Source organism: Amblyomma mixtum, chromosome 10, assembly GCF_055824585.1.
Source record: "Amblyomma mixtum isolate Tamu chromosome 10, ASM5582458v1, whole genome shotgun sequence".
NCBI classification, from domain to species: Eukaryota; Metazoa; Arthropoda; class Arachnida; order Ixodida; family Ixodidae; genus Amblyomma; species Amblyomma mixtum.
Window position 1 is genome coordinate 147,525,363 of NC_143021.1, and position 22,408 is coordinate 147,547,770.

At 45.6% G+C, this 22,408-nt stretch overlaps 1 protein-coding gene across 1 annotated transcript in view; it reads right to left on the minus strand.

Annotated features, from left to right (window-relative positions):
• The window catches only part of LOC149327261 (dermonecrotic toxin SPH-like), an 80,259-nt gene that overhangs the window by 23,822 nt on the left and 34,029 nt on the right, over positions 1-22,408 (minus strand). Inside the window, exons 4-5 of the mRNA XM_089563992.1 lie at positions 11,268-11,396; positions 1,073-1,198 (exon numbers count right to left, since the gene is read on the minus strand). Of these exons, the coding sequence (XP_089420118.1) occupies positions 1,073-1,198; positions 11,268-11,396 (255 nt within the window). The remainder of the gene's footprint in view (positions 1-1,072; positions 1,199-11,267; positions 11,397-22,408) is intronic.

Genomic DNA, 22,408 nt, shown 5'->3' on the forward strand with positions numbered 1-22,408 from the left:
TACCTTGGCTATGCCAGATTCTCTCTGAATTAACCGCATCATGAGATAGCTTAACCAACCGCACCTTCTAAATATCCATGCTATTTCTCACACAACGCCGATGTCTTGCACGATGGCTGTAACATAAAGAACCTTGTCTAAATTTAGATTTATTTCCCATTCTGCTGGAACCTTTTGGCACAAATTTTTCTAGGATGCACAGGGAGCATCAGTGGTGGTGCGGTAATTTTTAAAAAGAAAGAAGAGTTGGGAAGGGTGCAGTTTGTTGCACATTCAATTAATCTTGCTTTTGTTTTAAGAGCCAAGGCACATATTAATGTTGGTTGATGTTTTCCATCGCAGGAAAAAGCGCTGTCGCATCATCACCGGGAAACGAAATTGTCTCGACGTAGCGATTACCGTTCAAATCGTTTAGAAAATCTGAGAACCGCAATGTAATGTTCACTAGAAGAAAAATGGCTTAAAATTGTTCGCACAGATCTTTGCTAATAAACTCTAATAGCATGCTCATATTTTCTGTGCAAACAAATACCTAAGAAAATATGTACAATACGTGTTAAAGTCACCGTTCGCAGGCAGTTCAGGTGCAGGAGTAATTGCTTGCAAATGCTTACTTTAATAACATTATAGAAACCGCGCAAGGACATGCACACAGGTTTAAAAAAAGGGGCGGGACAACGCTCGGACATTTACTGAAGAGCTTGTCATGATTCTTCTTCTCTTAGTGTTTCTGAAATGCATTCTGTATTTACTCTCAAAACAGCTTGACTGACTGGGCCACTTCGTTCACCCTATGGTTTTTTTCCCTCAGAACTGCATCCATAACGAAATAAAGGCTTTAAAAAACTCATTGTTTTTGCTGACTCATAAGAGTGTTTTCAAAATAAATGAAGGACAGGCAAGGTTTGTAACCAAAGCATTATTTCCCAGCGAACCATGCCATAATGTTATAAAAATGTGTCGCGTCATGACATATGAGCAGACAGCAGATGACGTTTTGAACAACATTAAGAGGCAGCATGAGTAACACCACACACTTGGGCGTCAGAACTATCAGGGAATGCATTCATACCAACGTGGTCCAGATAGAGGGAACTATTTTCAGCTTGCGAGAGGGTGTCCAGTGCTCCCTTGAGGAGATCCTTGGCCTTGAGGTCGAAAATGGAGACTATGACGTTGAGCATGCGCGCGTAGGGGACTGCGTGGAAAAGTAGACAGGAAATGGTGCGAATTCAGTTGGCCTGGATTCAGGCGGTGCGCAGGTTGTTCAGGTAAGAAAAACGCCAACATGGGTGCTGCTCAATTCACAAAAAGCAAAAAGGAAATACCTATGAACATTTGAGGCTACCTTCTTTAGGTGGCCCCTTTTTGAACAAAAACTGTCTGTCTGAGAAAAACGTTTACGGCACACGACTTCTAGGAAAAGCGTTTATTGCAGCTCAACCTCACTACCCCTTGCCTGATATTGCATGAAGGGATTAAAGACATAAATGCTCCTTCTGGTAACAGTATCAGGTGACTGGGTAGAGAGGTGGAGGAACAATAAACGTTTTTCCTGGAACTCGTGCCCCGGAAAATTTTGGCCTTGATCGTACGTATACTTTCACCTTTCTTCTTTGCATGTAACCATCTCAATGATAGGTAGAATTGTTCTGTATAGCCTGTAGCGTCTCATATTACATTCCCTCAAAAATAGTTCCGAGTGTTCTTCGAACATTCAAGATATGGTCACGTAGGGATCACTTCAGACCGGCGAGCAGGAAAACCGCGAGAAAGGCTTCCAAACGAAACTCTTCATTTGTACTGACGCACCTGCAAAGTACTGAATCACGCGGCGGAGGCATAGCGACAAGCGCGTTCGGCGGTCGTCAAACAGAATGCCCGACGCTCTCGGCCTGCTCAATTTAAAATTGATAGCGCACTTTCGAGATAAAGCATGAAACGTTACTACATCATTCCGGAATAACGTAGATTCGGCTCCAACTGGACACGATTAGTCGAGATAAATTTGCCCGCGTCTTGAATCGCAAACAAAGCGATAAAGCGGCGTGCTGGCAAATTTTAAGAATGAACAAACAATACGATGATTCGCGGCAATAGGTTAAGTTCTGATTGGTGTTCAGCTGATCTAATCTGTTCACGCTACAAATTAATGGTAATAAAGGCAACGATATGCTATGCATCGCACGAGAGTGTGTTGCAGTTTAATAATGAAAGGTGTGATCGACTTCGGTGATAGCATCGTGCTCTTGTGCAGTGGTCGGCGAAGCTGATCTGCTCTCGCTGCCGCGTATTCAAAACCCAGTGGTGGCAACATTTATTTTATTTCGGCAGCCTCAATTCTTGCAAGAGACAAGATTCTTGGTTGGGTTTGACACCGTCAAGTAGTGGTTTCGCTCTAAGAACTAATGGATTCATTCATGATTGGCGAATTTCCCAATCGTGAGACAACACCAGCTTTTTTTTCGACAGCGCGAAGGACCCAGCACGAAAGCAGACATCACGTAAGCGTGAATGTTCAGAAACAATGCAATTCTCTATGGTTGTCATGATATATCTACACCACACGACTAATTGCAGGTAGGATAATACCTCGCTGTTTATAACCTGGCAAACCCTGAACTCGCGACCACAACCTTTAGGGCTCTGTAATTGCACTAGAACGTCACTAATGACGTAGCACCGCCAGGATCACGCTTAAAACGGAAGCCGCCAGCCCGACCAGGCAAAAGCGCTTTCGGCAGACCCACTCTTTTAAGTGGCTCCAGGAGTAGCAGACCTTTCCAAGGCCGACCCCGTAGCCGCTACCGACCATCTTCGTCAGCGACAACGGAGCGTCGCTGGTACATAAAATTCGTAAGGGAAGCTTTAACCCTTTCGAACCACTTCTCCTGCATTGTTTATTTGCAAAGAGGGATAGATGTTCTGCTGTAACGTCACATTTGAAATCTCTCTCATTCTGAATACATAAGTGTTTCCATACCATATAGTCTTTTTCGTAAATCTAATCGCTGATATGCAGCGATCGCGTTTTGTCACTCAAGTGCTTTTTGTCGCGGTCTTGTTTTCAGCTTCAGACATGGTAGTTGCGCGAAACACACACATACAAGTCAGGGTACGGGACGAGCGCAATCCCCGTACCCCGTAGCGCTCGTCTCCTACCCTGTCTTGTGTGTGTGTGTTGCGCGCAACTAACATGTCTGAAATACTGAACCAACTAACCCGACCACACGTTCTACTTCTTTTCTTCCATTCCTAATTGTACGGTTGTGTTATTTCATCTGATGATGAAAATATACGGCTGTTTTGTTGAAAGACAGCCTTTCATGAACTTTGTTAACCTCAAATCAATACATGTGGCTCACATTATGCTGACCCAGCAGCAATTTAGCTCGCGACTCATTACGGGGATGGCGTGTACTATAAAGATGATCCTCCAGCTCTGCCGAATGAAAGGTCCGAAGTTTTTTTGCGCCTTCTTATCCCAAACTCTACATAGTCCAGGCTTCTGAATACCTTCTGTAAACTGACGATGAATAGTAATGGCGAGACTGCCTCTCTGTCTGACAGCCTTCTTTACAGGTGTTTTATGCGGAATTTATGGAGGACGATGGTAGCCGTGCACCTGTTATAGATATCTTCTATTATTTTTGCATATACCTCTTCAATACCCTGACACGCACTGCCTGCATAATTGATGAGGTTTCGACTCAGTAAAATTATTTCTTGTAATCAATGAAGGTAATATATAACATTAGTGGCATTCTGCACATATCTCTTTCACCTTATTGATTATGTCAATATGGCCTATTGTCGTGTATCCTTTACGAAAGCCTGTCTGATCATTTGGTTGTTTGAGGGCTAAGCTTGTCCTGACTATTAGGATTTACCTTACTAAATACCTTAAAGGCAACGGAGAGTAAGCTGATCGGTCTTTTTTCATGTCCTTCGTCTCAGTTCTGTTGGATTAAGTGTATGTTGGCGTTCTTCGAAGGTTTTGGTACGCTCAAGGTGTTAAGGAATCGCGTAAACTGGTCGGCCAGTTGTTCCAGCACAAACAATCTACCCTCCGTCCTTCAAGAGATTTGCTTTTACCTCATCTTCACCAGCTGCTTTGGTTTCATGTCCCATTGCTGTGCGATCTTGCCTATGTTATTTACGTTCTTATTACGTTGGCTACCATATAGTTTTGTGCACAGCTATTCGGCTACTTTAACTCTCTTATCCGTATTGCTAATGAGATTGCCCTGTTTGTCTGTTAACACATACGTCTTATTTTTTGCCCTTGTGTTCTTCGGTCTTCACTTCTTTTTTTTCTACTTCCGTTTTGTATATAGAACATGATGTAACCCATTCATAAATAATCTACCTTATACCTACATACCTCCCGGTTCCTTAGATAGCACAGGATGGAATCTATCCATGAATAAACTTTCTCTATATCTGTTACGTAGCGGTTACTTATTAACTTTGATAGCTCTGCCAATTCTATTCAGCCTGGCGTGTTTGATGCTCTTCTGGTTTGGAGCTTTTAATAACATCTTGCGCCTCATGAAAAGACCTTTCCTGTAGCCTGATGGCCCATCCAACCGCTTTCCTGTGCTGTGCAATTCGTGTTTTTCCCTCTTACCGCTAACTCCGTAATGGGCTACCTCTTGACTGTTTTCTTACGTTCCCTCTTCAAATCACGACAAAACCCATACCTCATCATGCTCTGATCGCTACTACGCACATTTCTGAGGACCGGCAATTATAGCACGATGCCTAGGTGAGCGCGCAGTATGAAGTTAATTTCGTTTTGAGGCTGGCCATTGGGGCTTTTCAACGTACACTTGCTTTTCGCTCGTTTGCCGAAGAAGGTATTCATGATCTGCAAACTATTTCTCTCGCGAACCCTGCTAATAACTCCCCCCTGCTATTCCTACAACCTATGCCATAGTCCCCTACTGCCTTGTCTTCAGTCTGCTTCTTTCCTTCCTTGGCAATAAAGTCACCAATCAGTACAGTCTAGTATGTTATTGCTGCACTTATTGCCGATTCTAGGTCTGCATTTAAGCTGTAGACGCTTTGGCCATCAGGGCTAGATGTAGGCGCGTAAGCCTATGCCACTTTCAATTTGTGCCTCCTATTATGCCTAATTATGAAAACGGCCTTCCTCTCGGTATTACTGTAGAGTTCCTCTGTTTCCAGCTTTTTCTTGATTGATGACGAATCCCACGCCTAGTTCTTGTCTCTCCGCTAATCTACGATAGCATAGTATGTGTACGCCCCTCAGCGCTGCATACGCCTTTTTATATTCAGCTGTGATCTCCCCAAGTAGCTATATTTCTGAGTCTAAGAGCACTTGCTGCTGAGCTAGTTGGTTTTGGTTCATAATTAAATAGTTTTTAGGCGCAAAAACAAAGACAAGACACATAGGTAAGTGACAGGACGAAACACCATTGTTTCTTTTTTTCGCTTCGTCCTGTCACCTACCTATGTCTCTTGTTCGTTTTTTGTGCCTAAAAACTATTTAATTATGTTACGGAGGGCGCGAAATCTCTTCCTTGCCTTGCCTGCTTTGCCGCACTGAAGTTCGCATGTTTCTACTACCATAAACTCCGATTTCCTTTAAGCTTTACCGTTCCGATAAAGATAGTTTTGGAGCGACAGATGCCATCTTGATTCATTAAAATACGTCCCGTAGATTTGCCTTTAAGCCAAACGTACTAACGATCCTTGGTTTACCACAAATGTCAAGAGGGCACTAAATAGGAAGAAAAGAGCATTTAGGAAAGCCGTTCGAACAAAGGAAACTACAGACTGGAAAAACTACAAAAGCATTTCTAAAATAGCTGAAAAACAGATTTCGGAAGCCAAAAACAAATATTTTAATTTTACACTTCCTAGTTTGATAACAACAGACCCTAGGAAATTTTGGAACACTGTTAATCCTAAAAGCGCTAGTACGGTTCCTGTTCTTTTGGGTGTAGACGGCAGCACTCTACCTATAGAACAATGTGCAGAACAATTTAACAACCACTTCTCACAAGTTTTTACAGATGAATTGCCCATTTGCAATCAACTGCAGCTTCCTGAGGCCAATATCCAGATTCCTTTTTCACCCATTCACATATCTGCGCTTGGCGTGGCTCGTGCAATTGACCGCCTACCCCACCACACTAGCCCAGGACCCGATGGTATCAACGCGAAGCTGTTAAAATAACCTGCCAGCACACAGCTTTCCTGCTATCACTCATTTTCCAACAGTCACTCGATACAACATGTGTGCCAGAAGATTGGAGGTCCGCTTATGTAATCCCGGTATTTAAATCTGGAGACAGATCCGTTCCTAATAATTACAGGCCAATTTCATTAACCTCGATATGTTGCAAGGTATTCGAACACATAATATACACAAATATTATGACTCATCTTAACCAGAACAACTTGCTTCACAACAACCAGCATGGCTTCCGCAAACATTTATCGTGCCAGACACAGTTATTTGAGCTAACAACGGACCTTCATCAAGCAATCGATACTTCCCTCTACATTGACTCCATCTTTATTGATTTCTCTAAAGCCTTCGATCGCGTGCCTCATAACCGTCTGATGATAAAAATACGCAACTTGCAGCTGGATCAACATACTACGCAGTGGATTAACGCATTTCTAACAAACCGCTTTCAGTCAGTTAAATTAGGGAGCTTCTTATCAAGACGTACAGGTGTTGCTTCAGGAGTACCTCAGGGTTCGGTGCTGGGTCCACTGCTTTTCTTAATATATATTAATGACATCGCATCGAACATAACATCAACAATACGATTATTTGCAGATGACTGTGTAATTTACCGAGTAATATCTAGCCCTCGCGACATCGTTGCTCTCCAGACTGATCTTGATGAGCTAACTAATTGGTGCGGCAGGTGGCAAATGGTAATTAACACCGATAAAACTAAACACTTCAAGTTTACTTCCGTTGCCAACATGAGCCCTAATGCCTACTCAGTTAATAATACTACCATTGAAACTGCAGCGTCGGTAAAATACCTCGGTATAAATTTTAACTCTAATTTATCCTGGAGCACTCATATTGAACAAATCACTAACAAAGCCTTAAAAAAACTTGGTCTTCTTAAACGCCGACTGCACCAAGCCAACCAGGACACAAAACTACACGCATTCAACATGCTGATCAGGCCTGCGATAGAATACGCGTCGGTGATCTGGAACCCTCATCACGTCTATCTCATCAACATGTTGGAATCTATTCAAAACAAAGCTGCTCGTTTCATCCTTTCCCGTTACTCTCGGTATCAAAGTGTAACAGCACTGAAACTATCGCTCCATCTCTCGCCTCTGGTCATGCGCAGAAAATTCAGCCGTTTATCCTTTTTCCATACTATCTACCACAGCAGCACACCATTTTCAAGCTCTCATCTTCTCCCGGCACCGCACACATCGGCTCGTGCAGATCACATGCAGCAGATTAAACCTATTTTCGCTCGGACAGAACGATACAAATACTCACCATTGGTCTTGTATATCGAAGAGTGGAATTCGCTTCCTTCTAGCATTGCGACTATCGCTGAAACATCCTCATTTCAAACAGCTCTTTGGTCCTATTTAGAAAATTCTAACATATGTTGATGTGCGTTCTTTTTTTGTGTTTTTTTGTTTGTTTGTTTTTTTCTTGGTTGCTCTAGTGTGTGTGTGTGCTGGCCGTAACGTTCCGCAAAATGTTAGATGCTGTGTTTAGTAACTTTCGAAGCCGGGATTTTTCTTGATTTTTTGCGCGGTTTGCTACATGTGAATGTTTTTCAAATACCTCATATTATCCTTTTTTTTTCCTCTTATTAACTTGTACCTGCCTTCTTAACTTGTTTACTTCTGTTTTCAGCCGTTTGTATTCTGTGTTTTATATCTGTTGTTTTCTTTGATGAATCCCCCCCTATGTAATGCCCGCATTGGGCCTTTAGGGTATTGAAATAAAATAAAAAAAAATAAATAAAAAAACATTCCTGTGTGCATGAGAAAATTTCACCACCCTGAACCTACTTTTAAAATAAGTTATAAATTTTCTCATTGCGTGTGGAAAAAACCACCCACTGTGGGAATAAGTTATTGCTTCCTTTTGACTGAATAAAGTCAGTTCCCACCAGGGAACACAGTAGATGACAAGTAATTTTATGCCTACTTGGGAGTCTTCATTCTTAATTTCAGAAAAAGTTTTTGTGACAGCAACTGTCCATTTTCGAATAGTACATTTCCGCATTCAGCACTTTTGATTTCTATGGCTTCAAGCGAAGTGTTTAGAGGCAACAAAAAATGATACCTGAAAGCGCCTCCTTCTGAAGAAGGGTAGAAAAATGCTTTTGCGGCAAATTTGCCCATGAGGCCGCACATAGAGACTCGTTGCTGGTGGTGATGATGGAAAACTTTTATCGAGATATAATGACTGAGAGACCAGTTCACGTGCGCAGGCTTCTCCGTCAAGGACTGCAATAGCTTGGCCTTCCTGCCTGCCAATGAGATCAGCCGCTACTGAGCATTATGGCTAGAGCTGGATAGAGCAGCTTCCCATCGTTGTAGCTAACTGCACGTGGAAAGGTTTGGATGTTATAGCGCGTTCCCAGTGAGAGCTACCGATTGCTGCTTCCAAGGAAGTGACGAATAATACGAATAAAATAATAAGCATTAGGAACCAAACAGGCAGATATTTAAAGGAAAGGGCTGCAACTGCACAAACTCTCTCATACGAATTAACACAGTGCATTTCAAAACGTAAATGAACTGAAGGTGGCATTTTCGTCTTGAGCTCCTCGTTGTCCGTAGATCGACACACCAAAAATTTAGATGTGTTTAACTGCACAGAACACCCGCAGCGGCTCAGTTGTTAAGGCGTTTGTCCACTTAGCAGGGGTACCAAGGTAGAACTCGACCACGGCGGCCGCGTTTCGATGGACGCGAAACGCAAGAGGCGCCCGTGTGCTGTGCGATGTCAGTGCACGTTAAGGATGCCAAGCTGGTCGAAATTAATGCGGAGTCCTCCCCTACGGCACCTCTTTCTCTCTTTCTTCTTTCACTCCTTCCTTTATCCCTTCCTTCAAGGCGCGATTCGGATGCCCGCCGAGATATGTGATACAGTTACTGCGCCATTTCCTTTCCTCAAAACTAATTTTCATATTCATTTAACTACTGTAGAACCTGGTTAGAGAGCGAAAGCTTTCGAGTATCGGGCAACTAGACGCGTCAGGGCGTCTGTAACGTTCCAGGCGTTGCGGACAACTTTGGTACTCGCTTAATAGGAACTTCTGTAACTTACACGCTTATAATTAGATTATTAATGAAGGGCTCAAAGCATAACTCGCTCCGATGCTCCCATTTCATATTTAGAAGGCAGACAGCGTTACCAAGACAAGGCACTATCACGTAATCATTGCAGGAGACTTCAAGCTTCCAGGCATTGATTGGAACTCTCTCACAGTTGGACCAACAGAAAAGCATGACCGGAAAGTGCTTTTTGATATCCCCTTCAGCCACGACCCAACAAGGATTGTTAACAACAGCAGCCGGACTTGGGAAACAAGTCAGTCTACGCTGGATCTAGTGTTCGTCGTTGGGCTAATTGAAAGCAATGAAGGGACAATCGAAAATGGCCGATGACATCAAGAACTTGTGCTCGCTGGATTAAAGACTACTGTACCATTGCACTTCAAGGAATCTCTTGCCTCTGTCCGGAATGTTTACAGAGCAGATGACATGAATATCGTTGACTATCTGTCATTTGCACTCGAAGGATTTGGCGGTGAGGGTGGCGTCAATGCTATGTGGATGCGTTTCAAGATCATCAGTTTTCATTGCATGGACACATTTGTGCCATTGAGAAAGAAGAAAGCGATGACTATAATCCATGGAGTAATCGAGAGATTATTTGTAAAGAAAGATTAGCCGCCAGAGAAAGAAATTAGCTAGAGATCCCGTCGTTATATCCACTTTGCAAAGTCTCTTGCGTAGTAAGCTAAGAGAAGCAAAAGTGAACTTCTACAACGAAGTATCACTAAGTTTCTTAAAGAGACCTCCCCCTCGGTTCTGGCGTCATCTATCGAGGCCTGATTTTGCTCCCCAGCCAATCGTTGTTAGCAATGAAACCATAACTGATAGTGCACATGTAGCGTCCAGCAGAATAAAGTGAATAGCAACGAGGCAATAGAAGTTTGAATATAATTGCGCATATATGCATACAAAACTGCAGGTAATTGATCAACGTGTAGACTTACGGGGCTCATGCACCACATTAATGAAATTACTGGAGTGCATTCATTTAAAACAATGCTGTGTCTTAGCTCATCTAGGCCAGGACATACATTTAGAAAAGCACGTTAGGCGTCGAGCATAACATGCTCGGCGCCGAAAACCCATGGCAACCGGTTGCCATTGTTTCCATGGTTACGCCACATGCGCAGTTCTGGCCTGAGAAGACCAACCCGAAAGCGCCGCTGACTAGCGTAGTGTAGCTTTCGCTACAAAAGTGCTACCCGCTGGGGTAGCTCCGTAGTCATAGCCTTGTACAACTGAGCCCGATGACGCGGGTTCATTTCTGGATGCGGCGGTAGCGTGTCAATGCACGGGGAACGTCAAATGCGCCCTCGTGCTGTACGATGTCAGCGCACGTTAAAGAAGCCCACGCTCTCTATATAATTCAAGAATCCTCCTGTACGACGTCTCTGATGGGCGACGCGTCGTTTTTGGGTGTTAAATCTCATTTCATGACAGAAGTGCTAGTGGTGTGGTTCCGTTAACCTTATATTAGGAAAAACCCATCAATTTCAGAAAGCAACCAATAATTTGACTCCCTACTCTGTTCGCTTTGAATTGAGCATAGACCGACAGAAAAAAAGTAATGTAAAGAGCCTAATGCAAAATAGACGGAGTCTAAGCAGACAGGTCTGCTGTGCACACTACAGAGAGAAGTGGGATATGAGGCGATCGAAATTAGGTGACCATCATAATAAATACGCTTTGCTAGAGTAAATTTAAATTGTCACTGAATTTCTTCGCTTGGCTATTGTTTTTGTAACTAGCCTTGTGAACGTTTCCTGCGTTCGAGACTAAGAGAAGTATCGGCTTAGGTTTCAGCTCAAAAGCTTCCTTTCTTCATTACTGCTGGAGTGAAGGGAAAAAGATTTTCAGAAGTGTTAGTAAAATCTACACATTACAAGACAAAATGCATACCCAGGCCAGGAGGCCAGGAGTATTTGCGACAGATAGATAATAACACTTGCCATTGATCCAAAGGTTTTGGATCAGGTTATTGGCCAGGCTAACTCCAGCTTGGTATATGCTGTCACCGTCGAGGTCGTCTGTCTTGGTGTCGGCGTAGAAAAGCAGCAACTTGTCTGCGTACTCTCCTCCTTTGATTAACGTGCAAAAAAACAAGAGAGAAAAGGAAACAGCTTTCAAATACATGGGGCAGGCACGGTCAGAAATCTGAAGTACTACGATGGTATTTGTGCTAGTATACTTCGGATGAATAAAAAATAAATCGATTAAAAATAAACATGTGAATGCGATCTCTAGAGTGCAGTTGTGCTTATTTGGGTGTTCGAATATGTCGTCGCTATAAGGGAGAAATGAAAAGTTCCAGCTTCTCAAGTTTGAGGATATTTTTCAAAGCTAAACACTGGTGAGAGCAGCCGTAGGCACAGGGACTGCGGGAGAGAAAAGTTGTGGTTGCAAGAACATGCAAGAACTAAATATAGTATTTATTTAGGACTCTTCTGAGATGAAAAAAAGGCAATAATTTTTGCTAGTTGGTTTCTCATTTTGCAGGGAATTGCGCTAAACTAATTATAAACGAGAACAAAAATACATGCTATAGAGCATCACCAGTGAAGTAGTAATCCAACAGGTGAGGTGTTCACGTTATTTTGCATCCACCAACAACAGATCTGGCACGGTGCGAGAAAAAAAAAGTGATGGGGTGCTTGTGTGTGCGGCTTGTGGTTGCGGTGGGGTTTATATTGTTGAATTGGCGTAATGAGTCAGAAGTCTACACCGTTGTTTCGTTAAGCGCGTATCCCTTGGAAGCGCAAAGACGGGACACCCTGAGAGGTTGAGGAATCTTTACTAAAAACAAATTTCGCTGATAAATGTGACAGAAAGCCATCGTTGTTCTTGCTAGATGCGGCGTTCGACATACACGAAACAAAAATCAGGCTACATCTGCGGTTGTCTTCTGGTTCATGGTAGTGGGTCAGGCGTACTTTGGCTTCTACGCACATAACGCTTTTCGCCCACATTGTGTACATCTAAGAGAGTTTGTTGTATTGAAAGAGTATAATTGAGCGAAGCATAGTGCAGATAATTGTATTTCAATTGGCAGGAAGCATTTCGCCCTATGCTTTTTTTTTGCAAATTTTAATCTCCTGGAGCAACAACAGAAGGATAATACTGCCACACGACACAGCTTTAAAAATAATCACTCTGGTGTAGTGGCATATATTGTACAAACAAAAAAAAACGAGGGAAGCTTGTGGGTTTCTACGTGGACACAGGCCACCACCCACCGCGGGTTCGAGCTTCGCGCGAGCCAAGGGCCCCGATCAGCCGTCACCACACACACACTGGGACACCGATGCGGCGCACTCAACCTCCGCTGGGAGGAGAGCGATTCGCCGCAAAGAACTAGGCCTCCAAGTTCACAAAGGAGACGTTTATTCACGTCGTCCTTCAGCAGTACACACACACTCAATCGTCACCCCGTCCCGGGGGCGCGCGAGGAGCAAGGCTCCGCTGCGCGCACGAAGCGTCTCGAGCAATGCGCGCCGCTAGCACGCCGCTGCAGGAGAATGTCCCCGCGGCAGTGCTGTGATCTCTCTCTCGTGTCGACCGTTTGGCCGGTTGCGAGAGAGAGTGGGCATTCAACGCAAGGTACGCCTGTCAGAGGTCGCTGGACCCCGCTGGACAGGCTCGAGCCGCTGCAGGTCAGAGGACACGTGCGGGCGAGCTCGAGTATGCACTGGTCCGAACGGCAAAGGCCGGCACGGACAAAACAGTTGCGTACGCACCTTACGCTGTCTCGGAGAGATCTCTCTCTCGCTGGGCCCCGCTCGGACGGTCGCGCGGCGCGCGGCCGCCCAAAGCGGGGTCCCGAATTCCCGCCAAAAGGCGCCAATGGCAAAGGCCCTTGGGGAGCCGGGGCGGAGCTGTGGCTAAATGACAGTGATTAGTCACCCAGCCGCCTCTCCACCGCCTGAGGCGGAAGCAAGGGAAAGAAGAGAAACAACACGCGCGGCCGGCACAGCCGCGCAAAGGCGACGGCGGAAAGCCAGGATTCCCACAAGCTATAAGAAGTTTGTCTAAATGGTACTTACCTTGGCGAGTTTCTTTGTGATGGGTTGCGCAAGTTATTAAAGCGTCTAATCTTTCACAAACTGGCCAGCAGTAGGCTATTTATTCTTTACTGTTTCCTTACTTTGGGACAACTGGCAAGTTCTGGATTGAGCGCGTAAACAGTTTTTTCAGACATAAATTTTAAACTTTTCTCTCCTGGAGTGCACCAAAGATTAAATATTTAGAGCTGTCTTTTTTTCCGTGAAGAAAGATATATTGCTTACCAAGAAAAAGCTTTATTGGAGGAACTGGTCATACTCGCCAAAATATTCACATAATGTTATATGTTTTATGCACTGGTATATCGAAAGCGAGACTTCGAAGTAATAGAACCTTTCATTGTAAACTTTCCAGAATGCAAAAAAAAAGATGCAGGAGGGGGCACTTAAGCTACGCCGTAAGAATATAAAGCGATATTGGTATTGGGTAATGCGCGTATATACAGAATTGGTCATTCGCTACTTTGCATTCATAGATAGCTGGGAGTGCTCATACCACTCCTTGTGCAGTTGTGCGGCTATTAAGCGATCGATGCCCCATTCCCCCGACAGGTGGGTGTTTAAAACACAGCCACCTGGGGCTTGTTAGACTCAGGTTGCTCTTCTCGAGCAATCTCTCGCGAACAATCATTATTCTGATGCCACCTGCCACAGCGGGAAGTTCGACCACGATGCTGCGGGAGATGGGGCGCCTGCTTTTTGAAGATTTTTGGCTCACGGCACCATCGACGACGACAACATCGTGTGTTTTCCGTGAACGCCACATTTAAACCTAAGGAGTAAAAAAAAAAACTCCACTGCTTGGGCAAAGCGCTTTGGGCTACTCCGCAGTGCAGGGCAATGATTTTCCAGGACTCTCTGGGAGAAAATTCGATTAGCTACTCCGGTGTTGGCAAAGAATCTTTCAAAAGAAGCGCGGTTTCTTCAGAGAGGCTCGGGGACCACCGAATCTCTCCGTCGATAGCGTGAATAAGTTATGGATAGGCACCAGTCGATAGTCCGGCTGAGGGGAGCGGTAATCTCTGTGCGAACAAAAACTAGTCGATTGGACTTAAAAAGAAGATGTCACTTAAGTCTACAAAGCGAAATGTCGATGCTGCGGCATCGCGAGACCGCCAGCGTTGCTGGGCGGAGTCGATGCGAGAGGAGGACGTCACGTTGGACTCTTTGTTGTGATGACCACTCTGTGGTGACAAGTTTAGCGGGAAGTTTAAAAATGCTTCCCTATAGGCCTGTCAAAAATAAGGATTCTGAAATTGTAGTAGTTATTTTCCAATGTACTAACTCGCCTTACTTTTCCAGAAGCGGGCGTATCGAGTAGAATACACACTTCGCGGCACCGTAGACACTCAATGAATTTGAGCATGCGTAGTAAGGAAAGAATTACTTCAAATACTTCTCCAGGCCTACAGGGTGTCATGAAATGTTGCACTGTCTTTTTCACTTTTCAGCTTCGAAGAAAGCTGATCGCCGAAACTTGACTTACTCTTGGCGAAAGGAATTGCTTTTGTTTTGAAGCGTTATAATTTTGAGTACCATCTAAACAAAATCTATCCTTTTGTTGTTGTGCGATCTGCTGAGCGGAATGTGTAGAGGGGGTGGAGGAGAGTACAACAATACGGAGTCAGAGAAATGGGGAAGGGGGGGTGGGGTCGAGAGGAGCGACCGCAGCCAACAGAAGTGGAGGAGGGAGTAAAGCAAAGGAGGAAAGAACTGTCATAGTGGGAAAGTTCTTCGAAGAGTAGACAGGTGGAGACAAGGTAATTGAATATGGTAAAATTGTTTGGGATCCTTACACTGCGTCTAACAAATTAAAAATTGAGAAAGTTCAGAAACTTGCTTCCCATTTTATTTTCAATAAATATCGCCGAACTGATTCACCGACCGAATTATGTAAATTAGCAAACCTTAAAAGTTTAGAATACCGCACTAAGGTAGATAGGCTGAAGTTTCTTTACCTTTTAATCCATGGCCACTTGAATATCAACGCATCACCATATTTTACAATACACCCTAATGAAACATCAAGACATCGCCATTCCATGTTTATTCCTGTACCGCGTTCTTATAACGATTGTTTTAAGTAAAGTTTTTTTTCCTCGTGTTATTAAAGAATGGAACATGCTGCCAGAGTCCATTGTAAATGTTAACTCCCTCGACGCCTTTCTAGAGTGCCTGAAATCTGACATGGACCGTAGTACACCAATGTAATAGTTTTGCCTCAGCACTTGCATGCGTTATTCTTATCTACTGTTTGATTTTTCCTTTGTTTTTTGTGTCGATATCGCAGTTGTGAAATGTACCTTGTTTTGAATGTGAATTTATTAGGTTTTCCACTCCTGTAATAGCCTGAGAAAGGCTGACAGTATCAATGAATGAATGAATGAATGAATGAATGAATGAATGAATAATACATAAGGGTGGGTAAGTGGAGATGAGGGCCGTGAGCCGACACGCCAGATGTGTGTGTGTTTTGAGAATGGTGCGTCCTCATTACCGCTGTGACTGGGGCTACTGCTGGGCAACGGGCTCTCCCACATCTCTACAATTAAACCTGCCCTGGGCCAGCCGTGGCCCCTTATCCCCGCAACTTCATCCAATCCAAATCATGCATCCCAAGAGTACATTGTGCATGGAAAGCACGTGGATATTACGTGCCATATGCTCACACATAGTCTGCCGCATGAATTGGGATGATCGTCTGAATTGCTGAATAGCGAAAGCAATATATGGCTCATTGGAAACGCAACCCGCTGTCAGTGGTGACTTGCAGCAGGGGTCCCAAAAATCTCGGATTGAGTTACTGCGGTATCAAATAAAATTTCCTCGGAACATGGGGGGAATTGAAACCAGGATTTCAGACACCGAGGCGAATACGCGTAGGCGAAACCGCGTTGCTTCATGGCGAACAAACGCGAACCTGGTACAAGTGCTGCCTTACGACTAAATAAAAATTGTTTTTTGAGGAAAAGAAATAACGCACTAGCTGCCACACATATCTCGTTGACACACGATTTCGTAGAGAAGGCTCCTGGGGGTAGAACCAAGACGTCTCTGAAGAAGCCCCCAAACCGCAGGAATAACCATTACTGTAAATAAAGTTTTCCCTTCCTTCCTTCCTTGACACACGAACAGTTCCGTAATTAAAGGGATTAAGGCTGTCGCGAAAGAAGCAACGAAGAAATATGTGCCACAGTGTAGGCCTCCCGAATAATTTTGACTGCCTGGGGATCTTTAACGTGCACAGACATCGCGAAGCTCATAGGCGCCTTTTGCGTACAGTGAAACGCGGCCGCCGCGGTCGGCTTCGAACCCGGGTTTCTCCGGCTCAGTAGACGAGCCCTTAACCACGGAGCCACAGCAGCGGGTATGGGCTAACGATGCTTCGATTATTAAGGCGGAAGCCTTTAATGTCTCATCGTTGTAAGCAGCAGTTGTCGACAGAAATGTCACGCTTTTCAATTGGTTGGAACTGTCGTGACGTGACAGTGCGCGAATTTCAAACGGGGCCAATTGTACTTTGGCTAGTAACCATGCAACCAATTGAAGGGATCGTATGGTGATGCTCCAAGTAAGTGCGACTGAGTTTAATTAATTGCTTAATTATCCAATTAGCCCAATTAACTTTTCTAGTCAGGCCATATAAATAAATAAAACCGAGTAGGAAATTGGTCGAGCTCAGGAATCGAACCCCGGTCTTCGGAGTGCGAGACGAGCATGCTATCCACTCCGCCATGCCAGCTCGATGGTTTGGAATGAACAAAGGCGCGTATAGTGAATACGGTGTCTTCACTCACTCTCATCCTCCTCCATTCCCTTCCGGCGAGGTTTAGGTGTCCACCGACAAATGAGAGACAGATACATTTCCTTTCCTCAAAAACCAATTTACCGACGAGCGAGGCGTAGAACCGAATGGGCGATGGCGTTCTATGGATTCCCTGGGAGCTATAGTGAACTAGAATACTTCTGGCAGCCTTCCAAGATGGTGTCGCGTTCCACTCATAGAGGCGTAGCTTAGCATCTTAACCACACATCAGTGACCACACTTTAGGTCAAAAAAGTGCCCCCCTGAATTTTGACGGGTGTCCACCGAGATATGTGAGACAGTTACTGCGTAATTTCCTTTCCTCAAATACAATTTACAGTTTCTTCATTACGGACCCTCTTTCTCTTTCTTCTTTCACTCCCACTTTAGCCGCCGCAGTTGCTTAGTGGCTATGGTGCTCGGCTGCTGGCCCGAAAGACGCGGGTTCGATCCCGGCCGCGGCGGCTGGATTTCTTTGGAGGAGAAATTCGGGGCCCCTGTACTGTGCGATGTCAGTGCACGTTAAAGAACCCCAGGTGGTCGAAATTTCCGGAGCCCTCCGCTACGGCGTCTCTCATAGCCTTAGTCGCTTTGGGACGTTAAACCCCATAAACCAAACCAAACCACTCCCACTTTCCTCCGTTCCTGTACGGTGCGGTTCAGGTGTCCACTGAGATGACAGAGAATTACTGCGCCATTTCCTTTCCTCAAAAAGCGTTGCGTTCAAAGGACAAGGCATCGCGCCGATCGGGCGTTCCGTGTACTCCCTGGAGGAGGAGGAGGAGGAAAACTTTTATTCCTATTTACAGTGAGAGGTCGATGGGGCGAGCCGGAAGGGCCCGCCCCTTGCAAACACTAGGAGGGATCCCTAGTCCGGGATCCCTGTAGCTTCTGCAGGGGCCCGGGCTCTAGCTACCAACGCCTGTCGGGTATGGAGTTCGGAGCAGCCGCGCAGGGCAGCTTCCCAGTCCTCTCGAGTGGGGTGGAGGTGGGGTGGGTAGGCAGGATTGGAAGGGCATGCTCACACCATGCGGTAGGTGTCCGAAAACCCCTCCTCACAGTGTGGGCACACGCCCGAGAAAGAATTGAAGTGCTTAAGTACTCCCTGGCAGCGCTACAACACGCTGTCGCGTCCCACTCCTAAAGGCGAAGCTTAAGCGTCATTAATTAGCAGTTAATTAGTATTCAGGCTTTAATCAGTAATTAGCCATTAATTGAGTTGTCATCACTTAGTAATTAGTACTCGATTACATGTGACGCCACCAGTGCCACAGAAGCAGTCAAAGTGGTGCGGAAAACGCTTTCGCCTCTACGCACTTTAGACAGTCAAAGTGCCCCTGAATTTTTTTATTGGGTTCAAAGTCCCAAAGCGACTGAGGCTATGAGGGACGCCGTAGTGCATGGATTAGGATGATTTCGACGACATGGGGATCTTCAACGTGCTTTCACATCGCACAGGACAACAGCCTCCAGGATTACACTTCATTGAAATGCGATCGCCACTGTCAGGACCGAACTAGCGTCTTTTAGATCCGCCGCCGAGTGCCATGAAATTGAGCCACCACGGCGGCTTCTAGGGATAGGTGGGTCATTGTGAAGGAAGGGAAAAGAATTTTACAGAAATAAAAGAAATTCAGGGGGCACTTTGACTGTCTAAAGTGCGTAGAGGCGAAAGCGTTTTCCGAACCACTTTCGCAGCTTCTGTGGCACTCGTGGCGTCACATATAATTGAGTACTAATTACTAAGTGATGACAAATCACCAATTAAAGGTTAATTACTGATTAATGCCTGAATACTAATTAACTGCTAATTAATGACGCTTAAGCATCGCCTTTATGAGTGGAACGCGACAGCGCGTTGTAGCGTTGCCAGGGAGTCCACGGAACGCCACCACCCGTTCGGCGCGACGCCTTGCCCTTTGAACGCAACGCTTTTTGAGGAAAGGAAATGGCGCAGTAATTCTCTGTCGTCTCGGTGGACACCCGAACCGAACCGTAGAGGAAGGGAGGAAGTGGGAGTGAAAGAAGATAGATAAAGAGGAGCCGTATTGAAGAAAATGAAAATTGTATTTGAGGAAAGAAAATTACGCAGTAACTGTCTCACAAAATTCAGGGGAACACTTTTTTTACCTAAAGTGTGGTCACTGATGTGTGGTTAAGATGTTAAGCTTCGTCCCTAAGAGTGGAACGCGACAGCGTCTTGCAACGCTGCCAAGGAGTTCATAGAACGCCATCGCCCATTCGGTTCTACGCCTCGCTGGTCGATAAATTGGTTTTTGAGGAAAGGAAATGTATCTGTTTCTCATTTGCCGGTGGACACCTAAACCTCGCCGGAAGGGAATGGAGGAGGATGAGAGTGAGTGAAGACACCGTATTCACTAGACGCGCCTTTGTTCATTCCAAACCATCGAGCTGGCATGGCGGAGTGGATAGCATGCTCGTCTTTCACGCCGAAGACCGGGGTTCGATTCCTGAGCTCGACCAATTTCCTACTCGGTTTTATTTATTTATATGGCCTGACTAGAAAAGTTAATTAGGCTAATTGGGTAATTAAGCAATTACCTAAGCTCAATCCCACTAAGTGTACTTGGAGCATCACGATACGATCCCTTCAATTGGTTGCATGGTTACTAGGCAAAGTACAATTGGCCCCGTTTGAAATTCGCGCACTGTGACGTCACGACCGTTTCCACCAATTGAAAAGCGTGACATTTTCTGTCGACAACTGCTGCTTACAACGATGAGACATTAAAGGCTTCCGCCTTAAAATCCGCGGAAAAGAAAGCGCACTCTTAAAGTTCCCCTTACTCAGGCTCACTTAAGGAGCGGATGATGTAGGCATGAGTTCGAGGGAGCAGGCCGTAAGCTATAGGCGAACGCCTTGAATTATTACAATCAGGGCAGTTCTTCGCACATTTCTAGAAATAAAATTTTAACATGCATGCGCAAGGTGACTTTTGATTTTTATTCCACAGACAAGTACAAAATTTGGTGTGGTCCAGCAACACAGCCACTTTCTACGTCCGCCCTAGATGCTGCTAACTTCCGACTGCGTTCGGGCCACACTGGCGCCTCGGCGCTAGCCAGCAACAGGTGATAACGCACGTGCGCAAGCGATAACCTCGGCGAGTTGAAGTGGTAGTGCAGAACCAGGAGCAGTGAAAGGACGCATCACAGAAGTTTTTACGATCCGTACGCAGACGAAGCACCAAAGAAGCGTTTACTGAGGTCCCCTAAAAAAGGAAGCTATCAGTAAGGCGGCCTCGCCTCAATGAAGGCTTCCATAAAGTGGTAAAGAAGGTTTCATAATTTCGCCCTACCACTCCTTCATGAAATGGGTGCGAAATTATTGAGCATGAAAGGGAAATCTCAATTTTTTAGAAGCTACTCATAGCTGCCACCTCAAGCGCAATCTCATTCTCAGCTTCGTCTTCAATGAGGTGTCCCTAGCATATCGTAACAAGGAGGAAAAACTGCATTTTCTCTGCTCTTCTAGCGTGACCTCTACTAGAGCGAGGTAAACTGCTCTCATCTGTAGTGTATATGCCATATGTAGTTCGAACCCAAACCGAAACCTTTAGAATGTGTGCTTTATCATGACATCTGTTTTTAAGGGACACTACCCAAAGGGTAGCGCAAGCTGTTTTTTTTTGGCATTCGAGGAAAGTAAAGGATTCAAACGTATAAGGCCTGTAGCAAAGCGTGCCAAGGGCTCTAGCGTGAGGATTTCAAATCAGGTCATTATAAATTCGTGAGCGTTAGGGATCCCTTTCAGCGGTCGTCGGTGGCTGCCGCAGAAGAGTGAACGAGAAATCCCCAGAGAGGCAACCAAGATGGCACACACAGACCACACGGCCTTGTGCCGCCATCACAGCCTGCCCACCGGATTGTGAGCTAACTGCTCACTTTGGCCGGTGGACGGTAAAATAATGAATGGTTGCTCGAGAAGAACAACCTGGGTCTCAGAAACCTCACTGGTGGCCGCAGATGTCATGGCAGGGCAGTGGCGTATCGCTGAACCGTTGCACCACTGCGCCTCCAGTGGTATGAGGACACCCGGAGATTTATGAACGGCAAATAAGGAACAACCAATTCCTCACATATGGCCGTAATCCTATGAAATCTATCGTGTTATGCCCTAAAAGCGTAGCTTAATTGTCCCCTCCAGTTTTTGAAGCGAAAAGCTTCACTAGGCTAGTCAACACCGCGCTTCGCGTGATCCACACTACAGATTTAACACTTCTTCGCATGCGCGAAACCGAGTGACATCACGCACGGCGCAGCCGCTCGCCATAGAAGCAGAAAAAGAAGCAACCGTCGGACGGCGCAGAAACAGGCAGAAGTGCAAGTCCGACCAAGGTCTTTACGCCGGATTTTGTGAACGACTATGGCATTTGCTGGATCTTAAGCCGGTGAGTTATGCCATGCGGCAGACATTGAGCTGAGCATCTGTTCAGTTGAGTGTGGGTAGGGTATGTGCCTCATGCAGGGCATTTTTAGTCAAAGAGAAATACCCTCTGCTCATCGTTTGACTTTTCGCCGCAGCCGTGCGCATTTGAAAGGAGAGGTACAAAAGCGCGCTTGCCCATAGAACAGGCGCAGGCACTCGCCATGGAAGAAGAACAAAAAGCAACAGTCGGACGGCGCAGAAACACCGATCCAGAAGTGATAGCTTGGGAGTTGGCTGAAACGCAGCGAGAGCTTTTCGCATCGAGGTATCCAGGCTTAACCTTAGCAAAGCCACCGCCAATTCTTTTTTTTTTGCTGATGAAAACCGCCACGAAGTTTAAGCTTCTCGCAGGGGCACAGCAGTGCAAAAAAGCTCACGAAGAGAATCATCGATGCTCGTTGTTGAGATTTCTCCTCCGTTCACTTACGCCAAGCCGTGTCGCGTCGAATGCGGCCAGCCAACCAAATTTGTGCTTTCACGTCCATGGCGTTTCCTTTCCTGTTTCGAGTAAGCCTTTTATGCGAAGCATATTACTCGCACAACCGAGCTCTTCCTTGCTGCGCCGCGCACGGCCGCGTAGCTACCACTTGACCTTTATCGGCGCACCACGTGATATGACGTCACAACAGCTGTGAAAGCTGGGGCCTCGTGCGCTCGCTTGCGGACGCGCAGCCTCCGCCGGCGGCCTAACTCCCGCTCCTGCCGCTAGGAGATACTGACGTCACGCAAAAGGCGACGCACTCGTTGAGTTAGTTGAGCAGCGAGATGTCGGCCAGG